The 19,652-nt window shown below is 45.5% G+C and overlaps 1 protein-coding gene across 2 annotated transcripts in view; it reads left to right on the forward strand.

The window, feature by feature from the left end:
- Positions 1-19,652, forward strand: part of GLRA1 (glycine receptor alpha 1) — an 82,020-nt gene extending 62,368 nt beyond the window's left edge. Inside the window, exons 5-9 of one of the 2 annotated variants that reach the window (XM_030306643.1) lie at positions 217-299; positions 2,174-2,311; positions 4,641-4,855; positions 12,784-12,930; positions 19,338-19,652. In XM_030306643.1, coding sequence (XP_030162503.1) covers positions 217-299; positions 2,174-2,311; positions 4,641-4,855; positions 12,784-12,930; positions 19,338-19,652 — 898 coding nt within the window. The remainder of the gene's footprint in view (positions 1-216; positions 300-2,173; positions 2,312-4,640; positions 4,856-12,783; positions 12,931-19,337) is intronic. The other variant, XM_030306652.1, reaches the window with a different exon arrangement.

Here is a 19,652-nt window from a genome sequence, read left to right on the forward strand (position 1 = left end):
CCACTGACTGTGTGACTTTAGGCAACCTACTGTATCTCTCTGAGCCTCCACTCCATAGCTGGAATATAGAAATAGACATGTATTATTTCAATACACGCCAGTTCCCTGCCCTCCTTGACTTGTCCAAGTTAACTGATTTTCTGGTAATCACTAGCACAGAGGCACAGCTTCCCTGGTCTGTGGGTCTACCATCATCCAATTCTTTTCTCTTCCCAGAATCACCCTGACACTGGCCTGCCCCATGGACTTAAAGAATTTCCCCATGGATGTCCAGACGTGTATCATGCAACTGGAAAGCTGTGAGTCCCTTGCCTGAGGGTTTTAGAAAAAAACAGACTCCCCTTTACCTAGGGGACGAGCAGAACTTCCCATACAGCTACTCCTAACTGCTGGACCCCAGGGGATTACTGCACTAGCCCAAAATACCAGATGAGGGGCTTTGCTTTAGAAAATGCATTAGAAATACAACCCCCCTTCCATTGTCTGGCTGAGGCCCAACTTTGAAGCCAGCAGTATTTTCCCAAGATTCTGTTCCATGTCCCTTGCGGACATGCTCTCCAGGAGTGCAGCAGGAAGAGTTTGAACAAGCCATAGTCCTTGAACTCATAGGAAGATAGACAACTAGATGCACAAGTAACTCTAACACAGGGCGGCAAGCGGTAAGCATGTTGTGAGAAGTACAAATGCTGTGGCCTCATGGCAGAAGAGTGCTTCCTTCTGGTTGGGAAAGAGAAGGGGTGCTAGGGAAGATTTTATGTAGGAGGTCACAAGTGAACCTACCAGAGGAGGTAGCTGCCTTCTTTGATTGCAGACAGAAACCAATCCAATTTAAAAGATGGAAAGAAATGGAAGGACATAGGGGGTCCTCATGGACTTGAAAGAGAAGCTGAAAGCACAGGAACCAGGGCAGAGGATTTAGGCAGCAGGAACCAATGGGGCAGCCCCTTGGAGCACCACCTCTGAGCGGAATTGGCACCAGCCCACTCTGAACCTTTTGTCACTTGCCTCCAGAATCAACTCAGGAGACTATAAATGCTGGAGAGGATGTGGAGAAACGGGAACCCTCTTGTACTGTTGGTGGGAATGCAAACTGGTGCAGCCACTCTGGAAAACAGCATGGAGGTTCCTCAAAAAATTAAAAATAGATCTACCCTGTGACCCAGCAATAGTACTGCTAGGAATTTACCCAAGGGATACAGGAGTGCTGATGCATAGGGGCACTTGTACCCCAATGTTTATAGCAGTACTTTCAACAATAGCCAAATTATGGAAAGAGCATAAATGTCCATCAACTGACGAATGGATAAAGAAGATGTGGTTTATATATACAGTGGAGTACTACGTGGCAATGAGAAAGAATGAAATCTGGCCATTTGTAGCAACGTGGATGGAACTGGAGGGTATTATGCTAAGTGAAATAAGTCAGGCAGAGAAAGACAGATACGTCTCTCCACTCATACGTGGATCCTGAGAAACTTAACAGAATACCAGGGGGGAGGGGAAGGGGGGAAAAAAGTTACAGAGAGAGAAGGAGGAAAACCACAAGAGACTCTTAAATTCTGAGAACAAGCTGAGGGTTGGTGGGGGGTGGGGGAGAGGGGAAAGTGGGTGATGGGCATTGAGGAGGGCACCTGTTGGGATGAGCACTGGGTGTTGTGTGGAAACCATTTTGACAATAAATGTTAGATAGATAGATAGATAGATAGATAGATAGATGATAGATAGAATCAAAGTCCTGCCATAGAGGATCTGATTGATATAGTTGAGTCATTAACTCACACCTTGGCCCCCAACTGATAGTCCTACAACAGTATTCTATAGAATCATTCCACAGAGGAAAAGAGGGAGCTTGCAAGGATGGTGTGCAGGCAAAGTAGCAGATGTGAGCTGAATATGACCATGGGGTAAGTATTGGGGACAAAAGGACAAGCCAGTGTCAGATGGTGGGAGGGGTAAGAAGCATGGTAGAAGGGCAGGGGCTAGAAATAATTAAACCAGTTTTAACCTCTTTTGTTGCAAGTGGGCTGGGAGAGAGTGGCAGCAAGACAACATGGTCTCATGAGTTCCATCTAGTGCCCAATGCCTCTTTGTCTCTAACCCAAACCAACTCTGACATGCTTCAAATAAATGCTTCTGGGTGGTGACTGCTCCTTCTTCTGAACCCCCATCCCAGTTGGCTATACCATGAATGACCTGATCTTCGAGTGGCAGGAGCAGGGAGCTGTGCAGGTGGCAGATGGACTAACTCTACCCCAGTTTATCCTGAAAGAAGAGAAGGACTTGAGATATTGCACGAAGCATTACAACACAGGTAGGTGCAAGGATGTCCTCCTCAGGTCCCACCCCCAATCAGGGCCAGAGGTCATTTCAAACATTCATTCAATCAAGAGGCGTTCTTGATGGACATAGCTTTGTGTTAATTACCTCATGGTTAAGAGAATAGGCTTTGAAACCAGAAAAGTGGCTCTGACCTTTTCTTCCTGGATGTCCTGGGGCAAGTCACTGAAGCTTAGGTCACACTTCATTGCAAGGGAGTCTGGGAGATACGGTCTCCATCCCAGGTAGCAGCATGCCCAGTCAAAATGAATCCTACTCCTAAGGCAGAAGGGCAGAGCTGATATTAGGAGGACATCTAGCAGAGTCTGTCACAGGGGAGCTGTCATTTCTGACAGAGCACAAGTACACAGACTTCAGCAGGAGGGAGCTGAGAGGTGGCACTGGGGTTATAAATAAGTGCGGTTGGAAAGCGTCCCCTAGATTGTGAGCTGCAAGAGGGCGAAGAAACCACCACTGTTTTGCTCAGGTCTCTGTTTCCCAGGCACAGCACAGCCTTCGTTGGAGGATCAGACACAGGAATGAACTGGAGTCAAACCAGGACTGGCCTTCCCTGCCCTGTCTCAGGCTGGGAAGGAGCTTCATGGAGGCACAGTGGAAGAAAGACAGTCAATATGCCAGCTTGGAGGGCTGGGTAGGAGGCTGCTGTGTGAGCCCAGCTGAGGCATGGGAGAGTAGAGGCATGAAATAGGCTGATGACAGATGCCAGAGAGAAGAGGAGGTGAAGCAGGGGTGTTGAGAGAAATCACTATGTGCTTTGGTGCAAGGAGAAGGCCCAGAGCAAGGGCCGGTGGCATGAGCTCTGGGCTGTCTGGGACAGCTGCCCCTTCCTGTGTAACCTCCGAGGTGTCTCAGAACCTCGAAAGATACTCTCTTGATCCCTGGGCGCGCTGAGCCTTAGAGAGGTAATGGTACTCCCATTAGCAGCCATGAGAACAGTGACTTCCCATGAGTCACATAACCACACGGACTCTCACATACCACAGCCCATCACCGTTTACACAGCACTTTCTCATTCACTACTTCATTTGTTCTTGACTATTCCTATTGAAGTGAGAGCAGAGTTCTGTGCTTGTGCTAAGCCCTGTGGTTACAAGCGAGAAAGGCTGATAAGGCCCTGCCCCATGGAGCAGACAGTCCAGGGAGCTCTAGGAAATCACCTAGTAACTGTGCTGCAGTGAACTGGAGCTGAGAATACCCCCATGGGACTGGCTCTGTCTCAGTTCCAGGGATGCACAGGTAGGGAGGAGACCAGCTACCCACAGTCCAGTGCAGAGAACAGAGAGAGAACGATGTGCCTATACACTCACTGTATTGTGCCCTAAAGGCTCTGATGACCGTGTGAACAGAACTGAACTGAAGGAATCTAGGGGTTTGGGGGGGGGGGGGTGTTGAGCCTAGGGCAGACCACATTCAAAGCATCACAGAGGAGCAAGGTGCTTGCTTTGTCTGGTTGTGGGAAGGAGTCTGGGCATTCCAGGCAGAGGCATTAGCAGGAGCCAAAGCTCAGAAGTGGCAAAGTGCAGGACATGCTCAAGGCAAGGAATAGAATAGAGGGGGTCATGATTAGGGTGAAGAAAGAAGGGAAGGATGGAAAAGCAGGCCAGAGCATGTCTGTGAAGAGTGGACTAAAAACTTTGAACTTTTCCCTGTAGGTAAAGGAGACTTTCTGGTCTGAGGAGAGAAGGAAGGAAAGAAAGGTTTTATAAGAGGAAGTAAGAGGGGCCACCTGGGTGGCTCAGTCGGTTGAGCGTCCAACTCTTGATTTGGGTTCAGGTTATGATCTCACGGGTGAGTGAGATTGAGCCCCATGTTGTCAGCCACACTGTTAGCATAGAGCCTGCTTGAGATTCTTCCTCTCCCTTTCCCTCTGCTCCTCCCCCCACCCTCTCTCTTTCAAAATAAATAAATATTAATAAAAAAAAAAGAACGGTCTACTTAGGCCCACTCTTAGCAACACAATAAGGCTGATGAGGATGATGGCAACTGACATTCCTGAGCATTAATGATGTGAGGACCGTACTAAGTTCTTTATAGGCATCGTCACAGTAACCAAATGAGGTAGGTACCATCATGACCACCACCACCATCATCATCATCATCATCACCATCCCTACTTTACCATAGATAAGGAAACTGAGACACAGAGTGATTCACTTGTCTTGTCTGAGGACACTTGTCTGAGGACACAGCTAGTGTGAGCCTGAACCAGGCCCCAGCTGACCTCAAAGCCTTGGTTGTTTTGACCTCAAAGCCTTGTTCCAACCCACCAGGCGACTTTGCCTTCTCACTATAATTTCTCGCAGGGAAATTCACCTGCATTGAGGCCCGGTTCCACCTGGAGCGACAGATGGGCTACTACCTGATCCAGATGTACATTCCCAGCCTGCTCATCGTCATCCTTTCATGGATATCCTTCTGGATCAACATGGATGCCGCGCCAGCCCGTGTGGGCCTGGGCATCACCACTGTGCTCACCATGACCACCCAGAGCTCTGGCTCCCGAGCATCCCTGCCCAAGGTAAGTCCTACTGCCCAAGAGCACAGAACACCTGGACAAAGGACTCTCATCTCCCCACCTTGCCTGAGATAAAGAGAGCGCAAGGAATTTGTCACTATGTATCTACTACACTTGGCAGGATCCAGCACTCTGGGGGTGTTTTTGTTTGTGTTTTGGAGTTATTGCACACAGTAAACTTATTTGCAGCAAATAAGGGGATCATGGGGAATAACTTCCAAAGCCATGAGTCCCTGAGTGAGGGTGAATGGGTTCCTTTTATTTAGGGTCAGGATGCATATAGAAAGGGGAGCCTCATCATTGTATGTAGAGGCAGGTGTAAGGTTGCGCATGTGCCTTAAGGAAACATGCCAATAGGTATATTATGTGAATGAGGCTTGTGCTCCCCCTTGGGTGGAGATTTTAGTATTAAAATGAGGGAAAGGTAATGGTAGGTCACTCCATGGTCCATCTCCACAGACATGAATCAGGGGTTGAAGCCCAACTAGGATCCAGCATTCTGATCCAGCAGACCTCTCCTCCAGATGTGCATTATGTTGTATACAGTTACCAGACAACACAGTTTGCTCCATTCGCCGCCAACATTGCACACACGTCCTGCTTCACTTACTATTAACGCTCAACTCCACTTCCTCCTCCATTCACTTTTAGTGCTAAATGCAACACCCCGCTTCTTTCACCAGTAACAGTAGATACTTGGTGTTGGGTGTCTCCAAGACCATCCCTACATTCAGAGATTTGATACGACTCACAGGACTCAGCATAGCACTGTACTCACAACTAAGATTTCTTACAGCGATGTATTAAGGACATAAGCTAGGTGATAAAGGGAAAAGACACAGGCAGAGTCTGGAGGAATCCATGTGCAAGCTTCCTTGTTTTCTCCCTCCCACGAGAGGGACCACACGGAGTACATTCTTACCCCAACAATACAAAAGCAGTCACGCGTGTGAGATGTTTCTGCCCAGAGAGGCAGAGAAATTGCTTTGAGATTCTTTTAAGATTCTGTATCAGTGTTTTTTCTTGGGTGCTCGTCACATGCTCTGCCTAGCACATACGAAAATTCCAGACTCCCAGGAGGAAAGTAAATGTTCAGCATAAACCATATCGTCTGTACAGGCATTCTCTGCACAGCAAGGCCCCCTGATCAGTTAGGGGAAGTGGGAACATTCCCCAAATCCAAGTTCCCAGATGTCAACCAAGGGCCAATCTTACAAGCACGTCTTTCGAAGGATAGCAGCATCATCTTAAAACTCATACGGTAACACTTTTCTGCCCCTATTTCTTACATTTCTAATGTGCAACAACACATCCCGTCACTTTCACTGTTCACGCTTGAGCCACAGTCTGCTCCGTTCACTATTACCACTAGACACAGCATTTCACTCCATTCACCATTAAAGCCGGATACACGTTCTGCTCCATTCACTCTGTACTAGACACAACATTCTGCTCCATTCTTCTAACACCAGACGCGGCATTCCACTTCATTCATTACCGACACCACACACTAATTCTCCTCCAGTCACCCTTACAATAAATGCAACATTCTGTTCCTTTCACTGCTAACACCAGACCTCACATTCTGCTTAATTCACTTTTAACACTAGACATAATGTTCTGCTTCATTTACAATTAACGCCAGACACCACATACTCCTCCAGTCACCCATTCGTGAGGTACAACATTCTGCTGCCTTCGCTATGAATGCTTGATGCCTCATTCTGCTTTACTCTCCTTTAATGCCTAGACACTGCATTCTACTCCGTTCACTACTATCGTTTGTGCCGCGTTCTGCCTTAATCACTCAACAGCAGACAAAACATTCAGCTCCACCGTTAATGCCAGACTCCATGTTTGGCTCCCTTCAGCCTTATGCTAAATGCAACACTGCACCATTTCCGATTAAGGCCTCACTTAGCATTCTGTTTTGATATAGAAAGGTTGGAAGACCATACAATGAGCGCTTGAATACCCTTCACCTGGATTCCAACTGTTATCATCTTGCCACATTTACTTTAGCTCTCTCTATACACAGGTAGGTGGGTAGGTAGGTAGGCAGGTGGGTAGGTAGGTAGGTTGGTGGGTAGGTAGGTAGGTAGGTGGGTAGGTAGGTAGGTGGGTGGGTAGGTAGGTGGGTGGGTGGGTAGGTAGGTGGGTAGGTAGGTAGGTGGGTAGGTAGGTAGGTGGTAGGTAGGTAGGTGGGTGGGTGGGTGGGTAGGTAGGTGGGTGGGTAGGTAGGTGGGTGGGTGGGTGGGTAGGTAGGTGGGTGGGTAGGTAGTTGGGTAGGTAGGTAGGTGGGTGGATAGGTAGGTGGGTAGGTAGGTAGGTGGGTGGGTAGGTAGGTAGGCGGGTAGGTAGGTAGGTAGGTGGGTAGGTAGGTAGGTGGGTAGGTAAGTAAGTAGACAAATCTTTGCTGAGTCATTTGATGATTACACACATCATGATAAGCTATCTCTAAGTAAGGAATAAGGATCGTGATACTTGTCACATCTGAAAAAATTAGCATTAATTCAATAATAATTATATTTATATAAATTATATATATTTACCAATTTTATATCAATAATTATTGAATTAGAAATAATTCCATAGTGTCATCTAATACAGAAACTTTATCTAAATTTCCCCAGTTGCCAAAAAGCATCATCAGTAAATATGGCGAGGGATCCAATCACGGATCCAATAAAGATTCATGTTGTTCGTGGTTTCTCTTTTAATCTAGAACATTCTCCCTACTGTTGTTTGGTTCTATGACCAAACTGTTCTACTGTTCTACTAACTCTCAACGTGAGAGAAGACATTCTGCCTCATTTGCCATCCACAGTAGACACCACTGTCTCCTCTCTTCACTCTTACACAAAGCTCCCTAATCTGCACTTTGCGCTATTAACACCAAACTTTGCATTCTGCTCGATTCACCATAGATGCTTGAGACCAAATTCCATTTCCTATTACCACTTGACAACACACTGTGCTCTGTGCAACTGTAACAGCAGATATATCTGCTTTCTTTTCCTTATGTTAGACTCAACATCCTGCTCCACTGTCTATTCATAGTCGATGCCACATTGTCTTTCACTTATAATTTACGCTAGACTCAACATTCTGTTCCACTCACTGTAAACACCAGACTCAGTATTTGACTCCATTTGCTATTATAGTAATACTCAACTTCACATTATTCCTCCATTCACTTTTTTTAAAGCATAAAATTCAGTGACTATATGTTCACAAAGGTGCACATCCTCACCACTAATTCTAGGATGTTTTCATCACCCCAAAAAGAAACCCCTATGTTCATCAACAGTCATTCTTCATTCCGCCCTCTGACCAGCCTCTGGCAAACACTACTCCACTTTTTACTTCTGTGAATTTGCTTCTTCTAGACGTTTCATATAAATGGAATAAGATAAAACATGCACTTTCACTTAGCATAATGTTTTCAAGATCCACCTGTGTTGTACATTCTACCAGTATTTCTTTCTCTTTGGTGGCTGAATAATATTTCCCTTGTATGGGTCTATCATATTTTGCTTATCTATTCATCGGCTGAGGGATGTTTGGGTTATTTCCACCTTTTGGCTATTTTAAATAATGCTACTATGAACCTCGCGTACAAGTTTTGTGTGGACAAATATTTTCAACCCTCACAGGGTGTATATCTAGGAGTAGAATTGTTGGGTCATGTGGCAACTATATGCTTAACTTTCTTAGGAACTGCCAAACTATTTTCCAAAGTGGCTACACCATGTGATAATCTCCCTAGGGTTCCAATTTCTCCACTTCCTCACCAATGCTTATTATCATCTGTCTTTTGGATTACAGACATCTTAGTGGATGTGAGGCTGTATCTCACTGTAGTTTTGGTTTGTGTTTTCCTAATAATAATGTTGAGCATCTTTTCATGTGCTTATTGGCCTATTCTAGATCTTAGGAGAAATGTCTATTCAAATCTTGTGCCCAGTTTATAAGAGGTATTTCTTTTTGTTGTTGAGCTGTAGCAGTTCTTTGCGCATTGTGGATTTTAATCCCTTATCGTATACGTGATTTGCAAATATCTTCTCCTAATTTGGGGGTTATCTTTTCACTTGATTGGTAGGGTCCATTATACACTAAAGGTTTTAATTTTGATGAAGTAAAATGTATCTATTTTTTCTTTTGTTGGTTGGCCTTTGCTATCATATGTAAGAAACTAATGCCTAATCCAAAGTCACAAAGATTTCTATCTATGGTTTTTTCTAAGAGTTTTATAGTTTAACCCTAAATTTAGGTTTTAGTCCGTTTTGATTTTTTCATATGGTGTAGGGGAGGGATATCACTCTTTTTCATGTGGATACCCAGTTTTTACAGCACCATTTGTTGGGAAGACTATATTTTTCCCTCCGTTGAATTTACATCCTTGTCAAAAAATCCATTGACCATAAACGTATTGGTTTATTTCCGGACTCTCAGTTCTGTTCCGTTGATCTGTGTATGTATCCTTATGCCAGTACCACACAGTTGATTACTGTTGCTTTGTGATTAGTTTTAAAATTGGGAAGTGTGAGTCCCCCACCTTGGTCCTTTTTAAAGATTGGTTTGGCTATTCCGGGTCCCTTGCCTTTCCATTGGAATCTGAATATGAATTTTAAGCTCAGTTTTGTCAATTTCTGCAACAACAATAAAAAAGGAAGTGAGACTGAAAATGCACTGAGTCTGGACATGAATTTGGAGAGTATTGCCATCTTAACGATATCAAGTCTTCCAGTCTATAAACAATAGATGTCTTCTCATTGACTTAGGTCATTCCACTGCCTTCTAGACTGCTTAGTTTCTAAAGAGACATCTCATTCCTCAGAATCACAGTGCAGCTCTTTCTGCCCACAGGTCTTGTCCCCATGCTTTAATAATCTCGAGCTGCTTCCCCCAACTTAAAAGTATATAATCAATCTAACGAGGAATCAGCTGTTATTCTTATTGAGGATCTCTTGTACATGATGAGTTGCGTCTCTCTTGTGGCTTTCAAGATTCTTTGTCTTCTGACAGTTTGATTGTGAAGTGTGCAGGCGTGGATCCCTTTGAGTTTATTTGCTTGAAGTTCATGAACTTCTTAGACGTGTACATTAGTGTTTTTCTTCAAATTTGGGGAATTTTTGGCCATTACTTCAAATATTCTTTCTGCTTCTTTCTCTCCTCTCCTTCAGGCACACTCATTAGACACATGTTAGTATACTTAATGGTTCCTCACAGATCTCTGAGTCTCTTTTCATTCTTCTTCATTCTGTCCCTCAGACAAGACAACCTCAAGCTCATGGAATCTTTCTTCTGTCTGCTCAAATATGCTATTTATCCTCTCTAGTGAACTCCTCAGTTCAGCTATTTAATTTTCAACTCCAGAATTCCTATTTTGTTCTTTTTATCATTTCTATCTCATGTTCTATGTGGTGAAATTTTGTTCTCATGCTTTTCTTTAGTCGTTTATACTAAAAGTTTATACTTAAAAGTCGTTTAAGCTAAAGGTTTCCTTTAGCTCTTAGAACATGCTGAAAATAACTGATTTAAAGCTTTGATTAAGTCCAACATTTGGGCTTTCCCAGGGGCAGCTTCTTTTGACCGCCTTTTTTTTTTTTTTTCCTATGGATGGACCTGTCTTAGTCAATTCAGGCTGCTGTAACAAAGTACCAGAGACTGGGTGGCTTATAAATAACAGAAATGTATTTCTCTCAGTTCTGGAGCCTGGAAGTCAGGTGCCAGCATGGCAGGGCTCTGGTGAGGACCTTCGTCCAGTTGCAAACTGCCAGCTTATTATTATATCCTCACATGGTGGAAAGAGAGCTAGCTATCTGGCCTCTTTTGAAAAAGTCACTAATCCCTTTATGAGGGCTCCATTCTTATGATCTAATTACTTCCCAAAGGCCCCACCTCCAAATACCATCACATTAGAATTAGGATTTCAACCTATGACAGGGAGACAGGACACAAACATCTAGTCCACTGCAAGGCTAGCCTTTATTTCTTTGCGTATCTTATAATTTAGGGTTGAAAATTACACACTTAACATAATGTGATGTGGCATCTGTGGAAATCAGATTGCGCTCCCTCCTCAGGATTTGTTGTTTTTGCTGTTTGTTTAGTAACTTTTGTGAACCAATTCTGTAACATCTGTATTCTTTGTTGTGTGGGGCCACTGAAGTCTCTGCTCAGTTAGCTTGGCCATTACCTAAAATTGGACAGAAATTTCCTTAAATGCCTGGAACCTATAAATCTCCTGGCCTTTTCCTAGGGGCTGTACATATATATTCGAACACACCTTCATCACTCAGCCAGGCAGTTTACAGTTTTGCCTTACCCTTCACTTGCAGCTGGCTCAGTGTGTCAAGGTTAGCCAGAGTTGAGAGCTAAGGGGCCTTCCCAGTCAGGTCTTCCCTGAGTACCCACACAGGCCTGTGCATGCACACAGATTCCCATGTATATGTCAGAGCTTTTTCTAAAGCTCCCGTGGACATCGCATTCCCAGATTTCCTTTTAAGCTTTTGATCAACCTATTGTTTGCCTGAACTGTTACCTACTACCTCAGGAGGATGTGATGTTCAACAATTGCCACTGACTCTTTTCAACAAATGCCCCCAGGGAAAAGGCCGTTCACACTGGGCCAGTTCCAAGTCAGCTCAAATAAAAGACTGCCTAGTGAGTGAGGTCTTTCAGTGAACCACAAGACAGGTCAAATAATGACAGTTCTCTGGGAATGAAGCTTTAAAGAAGCTCTAACTCTGTTCTGCACTGGCCACTGATTGCCTGGATACTGGTTTTCACTGTGCTTGCAGGCTGTTGGTTTTCAAGTCTAGCACAGAGCTGGGAATAGGAGGATGCGAATATGGCAAGTTGAAACACCACAAAGCCCCAAGAGAAATAAATACACATGTCCACACAAAAACTTGTACATAGATGTTCATAGCAGCATTATTCATAATAGCCAAAAGGTAGACACAACCCTAATGTCCATCAACTGATGACTGGATCGGCAAAACGTAGTATATCCATACAAGGAGATATTATTTGGCCATAAAAAAGAATGAAATATGCTACAACATGGATGAATCTTGAAAACATTATGCTAAGTAAAAGGAGCTAGTCATAAAAGACCACATGGTGTATGATTCCATTTATATGAAACGTCCGGAAGGGGGAAATCTGTAGAAACAAAAAGTAGATTAATGGTTGCTTAGGACTGGGGGGAGAGGACTTGGAGGAATAGGGAAAAGAATGATGGCTAAAAGGTATTAGGTTTCTTTTAGAGGTGCTGAAAATATTCCAAAAGTGACCGTGATGATGGTTGCACATATCTGGAATGTATTAAAAACGATTGAAATACACACTGTAAGTGTGTAATATCTCAATGAAGCTGTTTTCTTTTTTTTTTTTTTTAATGCCACCAAGTTTGATGCTCTTGCTGGCATTCAGCTGACTTTTTAAGTAAATGCTTTCAAGACTGCTGTTAGCCTTTGGTTAAGAGGGCTTCTGAGAAAGTTGATTCTGACCATTTTTGCTGTTGTCCTTGTTGCTTTTATAGAGGAGAGTGTTTTTGAAGATCTTACCCTGTCGCTTTTGCTAACATCCTCCGTTTACTTTTAATGTTAGGTACACCATTCTGTTCCTATCACCCTTAGCTAAACACAACATTCCGTTTCGCTCAGTGATGATGCTCAATACACCATCCTCCTCTCTCCTCTCTCTAGTACTCGTCTAGGTACCATATTTTATTTTCTCCAATGTTTCATGCCGTCTTCCTGATGCATTTTTCTTCTCTTTTCCTCTGCACCTTCCTAATACCCCAGCTGAGGAAGGGGATAGCAGTGGGTAATGGCAGAGTTACTGAGAAGCAGAAATACTGAGATATTTCATTCTCCTCTGCCCTCACCCTCCTGTGTTCGTTCCCACCCCCACTCCAGGTGTCCTATGTGAAAGCCATTGACATTTGGATGGCGGTGTGCCTGCTCTTCGTGTTCTCAGCCCTGCTTGAGTATGCCGCTGTCAACTTTGTGTCTCGGCAGCACAAAGAGCTGCTCCGATTCAGGAGGAAGCGAAGACATCACAAGGTAGGCCTTTGGATCACTGCCTAAGGAGGGACAGCTGGTGATAAACACAAGAGTTTCAGGCAGCCTTGTCTCATGATAGTTGTTTCGCTGGACCATCCTTCTCAGGGGTAAGGCAGACACAAAATAGGGATTAAGCTCCTGGAAGCCCTAACTTCCCCTCCCATAAACAATGCCTTGATTGAGTCTGTGGGCAAGTTATTCTTCTAATCGTAATAACAGGATAGAAATTATCAGGTTACACCTGAAGACAGAACTGATGGAACACTGATGGAGTTACGATAATAACTAGCTGTGACCTTGAAGCTTGGCAGGCTAAAAGATGATTATTGGTGCCTTCTTCAAGGCTGCATTATTTCCAGGGGTTTGGTTTCAGATGGAATTGCACCACAAAAGGTTAAGATCTTTGAGTAGAATGTCCAGGTGCCAGGCCTTTGCTTCCTACTTCCAAGAAAGGGGCATCGAGCAAAATGCTCCCCCAAAGTGGGTTCTCTCACTTTATGACAGCTTGAATAAAGAAATACTTGGCAGGCCATCTCTGCAAAGTCACCAGCCTCTGCCAGCTCAGAGACTGTGTCCCAAAACCAGCAAAGGCCATTGGGGAGTGTGCAGTCTCTGGGAGCAAACTGGCTGCATACCTTGGTCTAGAACTACTTTTCCAAAAGAAGTTTCCCATGGAGATCAGAAAACCTACTTTTCTCTCCAGCCTCATCTTTACACTGCTTTTGCCTTTTTTCTCTGAGCACCAACCACCCTAGTTTTTCCCTAGTTGCTCAAGTATTTACATGGGACTTGTTCTCTCCGGAAATGCCCTCCCAGCGCACTTTGCTTAATGTTAACCAAGCGCTCGCTTTCCAGCTCTCAGCCGAGGCATCTTCCCTGAAACCTGAGTCAAAGTCAAGGTCCTGTATTGAAGTTCTCATGCAACAGTCGAGTATGGCAGCACAGATTATATCCTACACGGGCCCTAGGCCACGAGGCACTTTTCTCTGAAGTCCTGCCTCAGTATGGACTGAACAAATGGACAAATGGATAAACTAAAGAACCAAGAAGAGCCTTTCCAGTCAGAGAGCCTACCAAGAAGTGTTTCCAGCAACAGATTAGGGCGAACACTATGAGCTGTCAGGCCACACCACAAACCTGCCGCACACCAAGGCCCTCCAAGTTTCAGACTGACCCACTTCGAATAGCTGTCTATTCAGCTACAATGTGCTGTGGCAGAGGACTCTGTTTCTTTATCACTGTTTGGTACGTGACTTCAAGCTAGCCTTTTTCTGGGCCCGTTTTCTCCATCTGTAAAATGGACCAAATTGGCACAATTGGGGACTGTGGTCAGGATTAAATCAGATTGCAAAGCAGCTTTAAGTTTTTGTTCCTGCCACACAAATGCCAGGGAATAATGATTACACATGCACAGGTTTCCATCAGTATGTTTCTTGAACATCAGCAATCTGATTCAATTAACTTCTAGCAGGTTACCATAGGCAGGAGGTAGACGTTTCAAGACAGAAGATGTCCGTGGGAGTTAAGGTATAACCACCCTTTTAACTCCACATTAGAAGAGAAAACTATCTTATGTGCAGTAAGCCAGACAGGATTTCTTTCTTTCTTTTTTTTTTTTTTTTAAAGTTTATTTATATTGAGAAAGAAAGTGAGCCTGAGCAGGGAAGGGGCAGAGAGAGGGAACAAAATCCCAAGCAGGCTCCATACAATCAGCACAGAGCCCAATGCAGGGCTCAAACCCACAGACTGTGAGATTCTGACCTGGGCCAAAATCAAGAGTCAGACACTTAACCAACTGAGCCACTGAGGCACCCCAATAGGATTTCTTTAAAGACCTCTAGTCTTAGTCCTTACTGCTCATTGGATACTGAGCCCCTGACTATTACACTAATCTAAGCAAGAACTGGCCAAACACAACTATCTTTGCAAGTATTATTTTTCCTTTTTTTCCCACTGGCTAACTGCTTTTCACATTTTCCTCTGCTAAAAGAGGGTTAATACATTTGTTGAAGAGACACTTATTTGGGGAGACTATGTCTGAAATATTTGACTAGCTCCAGGCCACTAGACTATGCATGGCACAACCCCAGGGGGCACTATGCGCATAGACTAAAATGTAAATGGAGCCCCCTGCAGATATGTAGCATGACAGGCCTGGAGGACCTCCAAAGGCTGCCTCTGCTCTCACCAAATCCTTACCAGTTGTACACACTAGAGGAAAACAAAACTTTCTCTTGGGTCGGGGGAAGTGTAAATAAAGCCACAATCAGATTTGATCAGATAACCCTGCTCAGTTCCTTCCTCATTCTCTCACAGCTTGTTAGTGCTAGAAGAGCCTTAGAGGGCATCTTGTCCACTCTTCCCATGAAAATGACAACAGTAAGGAGGGGCAAAGTGATCATCACTAGGATCACAGAGGCACTGGTGGCAAAAGCAGGGTAGGTGCTGAAGGTCCCATGGCTTTTCTCAAAAATACTGACCACACACAGTATTCATCAATGGTTTCCATCCCGAAGTGGATAAAATAGCCCTGTATTTATTAGATGACAAATAAGAACTAAGACTTACCCAAAGGCAGAGGTCAAAAACCAGTAGCCAGAGATCAAATTCAACATGCAACTGTCCCTAATTTCACTAGCAGTGTCTTAAAAGTCTAGAATAAGGGGCCAGCATTTAAAAATCACACTTCTATCTTCAGTCAAAAAGTCACAGCCTCTGATCCCACTGCAGTCCCATCCCACCTCATACTGGGGCACAGGAACTGCCGTTAGGTAGGAAACACATTCTCCACTTTGCCACGGTCCCTTCTGACCGGAGATTTTTTTCAGCTCTGGTTCATTTCTTCCCTTACATTTCTCCTGCGTGGCCCCTGTGTGTGGTTGAATCAGTGTGACCTTGTTCCTAAGGGCTCTGAAATTGACTCAAATGTCAGAAACTACAAGGATGCAGAACTGGGCTCACCATAGAGCAGCGCTTCCTCTGGAGTAATCCCCTCTGGATGTGGCTTGTACGTTGGCAATGTACGAGCCTGGGCTGCAGAAAACTCCCTTCAGCCGGATGTTTGCAGAGGGGGTTTTCAGCCCCAGATGGTGAGTGAAAAGGAACTAGCTCCATGCCTGAGTTTCTCAGAGCCTGTGATCTTGGCCGGGCTCCTCAACTCCCACCATCCTCCCATGTTACCTCATTTGTTGGGCACAAAGCATCTGGTCCTCAAATTCCCTGGCCGGCCTCATTAGTCAGATTATTAGGAAACCTGCGAGCCCGGCTGGGCAGACACACTCCCAACCTCCCTGGGTTCTAGATCACACCTGCTGGATTTCCCCTGCTCCATCCCCAAGCTGTCATTTCCTGCCATCTGCTGGGGAGAACAGGAATAGCAAGCCTTTCTCCAGTCATTCCCAGGGAATTTCCTTTCTCCGGGCTACAATGTGAAATTGATGATCATCTAACTAGATGGGGCCTCCAGGCCACACCTCCACCCCTTCCACTCCTATGTTTAATTGATGAGGAAGGCAGAGAATAATTTGCCCAAAGCTGTATATAAAATTAATTTGGTGCTTCCCCTGCATAACTAGAGCCCAGTGAGAAAACACTTTCAAGCACCCTATCCTGCGGCAAGGGCAGATTTAGACTGATAAGCAATAGAGTTGGGTATCCCTTCCAGGCACTGGGTCCAGTAATTTGGCCAGCTCCCCCAACTCCTTTCCTTGGCCCTGCCACAAACACCCTATAGTCAGTCGCCCTACTCACAGACAAAAATTTATTGAGATCTATTTGCTAGGCACTATACATGTTCTTTCCCCATTTCCGCAGTGAGGGTGTTGGACCAGATTCATCCATTTGCCAAAGATTTCTTGAGCATTTTTCATGTCTCAAATCCTCCTAAGTGCTAGGAATAAAATCCCATTTAAAAAAGGGCGGGGGAGCACCTGGGTGGCTCAGGCGGTTAAGCATCTGACTTCGGCTCAGGTCATGATCTCACAGTTTGTGGGTCTGAGCCCCACATCAGGCTCTATGCTGACAGTTCAGAGCCTGGAGCCTGCTTCGGATTCTGTGTCTCCCTCTCTCTCTTCCCCTCCCCTGCTTGCGCTCTCTCTGTCTCTCAAAAATAAATAAAGTTAAAAAAATTTTTTTAAAAAAAGGGAAGCTAGGAGTAGTGAAGCTATACTGGTAACATTACTTATTCAACAAATATTTGCTGAGTTTTGAGCTTATGTTCAGGAACTCTTCATATGTTCAGTGTTGCAGGTACAATGAACATGAATAAGACTGCCTTCATGGAGCTTAGAGTCTAATGGGAGGACAGACATTAATCAAGAGCTTTAAAAAAATAGAGAGGGATGGGGCGCCTGGGTGGCTCAGCTGGTTAAGCATGCAACTTCAACTCAGGTCGTGATCTCACGGTTTGTGAGTTCGAGCTCTGCGTCAGGCTCTGTGCTGACAACTCAGAGCCTGGAGCCTGCTTCAGCTCCTGTCTTCCTCCCTCTGCCCCTCCCCTCCTCTCACTCCGTCTCTACTCAGAAGTAATAAACATTAAAAAATTGTTTTTTAAATAGAGAGGGATGTACAGGGAGCTATGGAGCACACAGCAGGGACACCTAGTTTATCCTTGCCCTCAGGGAAGGCTTCTGAGCCAGACATTAGTTCAGTGGAAGAGGAGTCAGGAGCAGAGGTGGGGGTAGGAGTATGTTCCAAGGAAGAGAGAACAACTTGAGCAGAGGCCCAGAGTTAAAAAGAAGGAACATGACCCTTTTGAATACATGTAAACATTTCAGGGTCACTGGTGTACAGAATGCCAGGTGGAGGATGGTGCAAGATGAGATGACGCTGGAGAGGCAGGCAGGGATCGGGTCATCTACAGCCTTGTTTACCATGCAAGGATTTTAATCATCCTGAAGCCAGTGGCAGCCCATTAAAAAGTTCAAGCGAGGGACGCCTGGGTGGCTCAGTCGGTTGAGTAAGCATCTGACTTTGGCTCAGGTCAAGATCTCATGGTTTGTGAGTTCCAGCCCCACACCAGGCTCTGTGTGGACAGCTCGGAGCCTGAAGCCTGCTTCAGCTTCTGTGTCTTCCTCTCTCTCTGCCCTCCCCGGCTCGCACTCTCCCTCTATCAGAAATAAATATTTTTAAAAAACAGCTCAAGCGAAAGATGACCAATCAGATCTGTGTTATGACAACTCAGGTGGCTTGGGAGGGCCAGACCGGAGGCGGTAGGAAGACCGGGCTGGAAGTCATCGCAACAAGCTTGTCTGGTGGCCCACGCGAGCTTGGCAAGAGCTGAGCCAGACAGGGGTTCTTATGCTGTGTTTCCTGCTGTCTGCCAGCCCTGTCCTGCACAGGAACAAACAGAAGACAGACTTTCTTCTCTAGAAGCCCTCACTACCTAGGAGGGCAACGTGAGCTGGTAAAAATTCCCCAGAGCCACACGCTGAATCAACAGCTCCGCTGAGACTCTCAGTGCCACCACAGAGCTCACACGGGAAGATAACGAAGCCAGACATGATGCAAGCGGACAACAGTGTCTCCATGAGTCAGATCAGGAAAAGATCCCCGTGAGCTGGGAAAGGGAGAAATTAGAAGAATAAGGGCAGCAGGCATGTTGGTGGTGAGCATAAGGCAGGGAGGGAGAAATGCACAAGGGATGGCTGGCAAAGGGCAACCCAACTGGCAGGTGTGCAAAGCAGAAGGTAAGGGGAGGGGCAAAACCTGTAAGGTAAGTTGAGCCAATTGATGAAGGGGCTTTGAACAATAACTGAACCCGGAGGTATGTCTGAGGTCACAACTGCCAGGGATATGGGAACATGGAGGCAGAAAGGAACTGCGGCTTCCCCGGCTTGTGAAAAGGAAGTAAGGCTCTTGCTGTCTCCTGGGCCATTCGCCCCCTCCCCCACAACCCACTCGAGGAAACATCACCTGGGGGATGGGGTGGGTAAAGAGGGCAAGGAGGCAACAGAGGCAAAGCAGGGGATCTCTCCAAATTGTCTCCTCAATTTCTAACCAAACAGCATTCAGAGTATCTGCTCATCTGTAATCTCTGATGGTCAAAAGAACCTTTTGATGTAGCGGGGTGAATCTTCTCCCCCACTTATAGGAAAATATGAAATAAAAAAACCCGAGACTCAAATAAAGAAGTGACTTGCCTCAGGTCACACAGCCAGCAAGTGACAGAGCCAAGACTTGAACACAGGTGTCCAGACTCTATGCCACATTCCCATCCCCTGGTTTGTATCTGTTTCAGCAAGCAAGCGGCGCCCCTCTATAAGGCATTACTCCCCAGCCAGCCTGAAAGCCTTCAGAAACCTGGAATGGTAGAGTCCAAGAGGCAGGGAGAACCAGATGGGCGAGGCCAGGCCCCCAGGGGAGTGCCTTGCAGGGAGGGTGCCCAGCCCCTGTCTTATTTTAAGTAGAGCCCCATGCTGAATCTGTTCCAGGAGGATGAGGCCGGAGAAGGCCGCTTCAACTTCTCTGCTTATGGGATGGGCCCAGCCTGTCTGCAGGCCAAGGATGGCATCTCAGTCAAAGGCGCCAATAACAACAATACCACCAACCCCCCTCCCGCACCGTCTAAGTCCCCAGAGGAGATGCGAAAACTCTTCATCCAGAGGGCCAAGAAGATTGACAAAATATCCCGCATTGGCTTCCCCATGGCCTTCCTCATCTTCAACATGTTCTACTGGATCATCTACAAGATTGTCCGCAGGGAGGACGTCCACAACCAGTGA

Source organism: Lynx canadensis, chromosome A1 (assembly GCF_007474595.2).
Source record: "Lynx canadensis isolate LIC74 chromosome A1, mLynCan4.pri.v2, whole genome shotgun sequence".
In the NCBI taxonomy this organism is placed as follows: Eukaryota; Metazoa; Chordata; class Mammalia; order Carnivora; family Felidae; genus Lynx; species Lynx canadensis.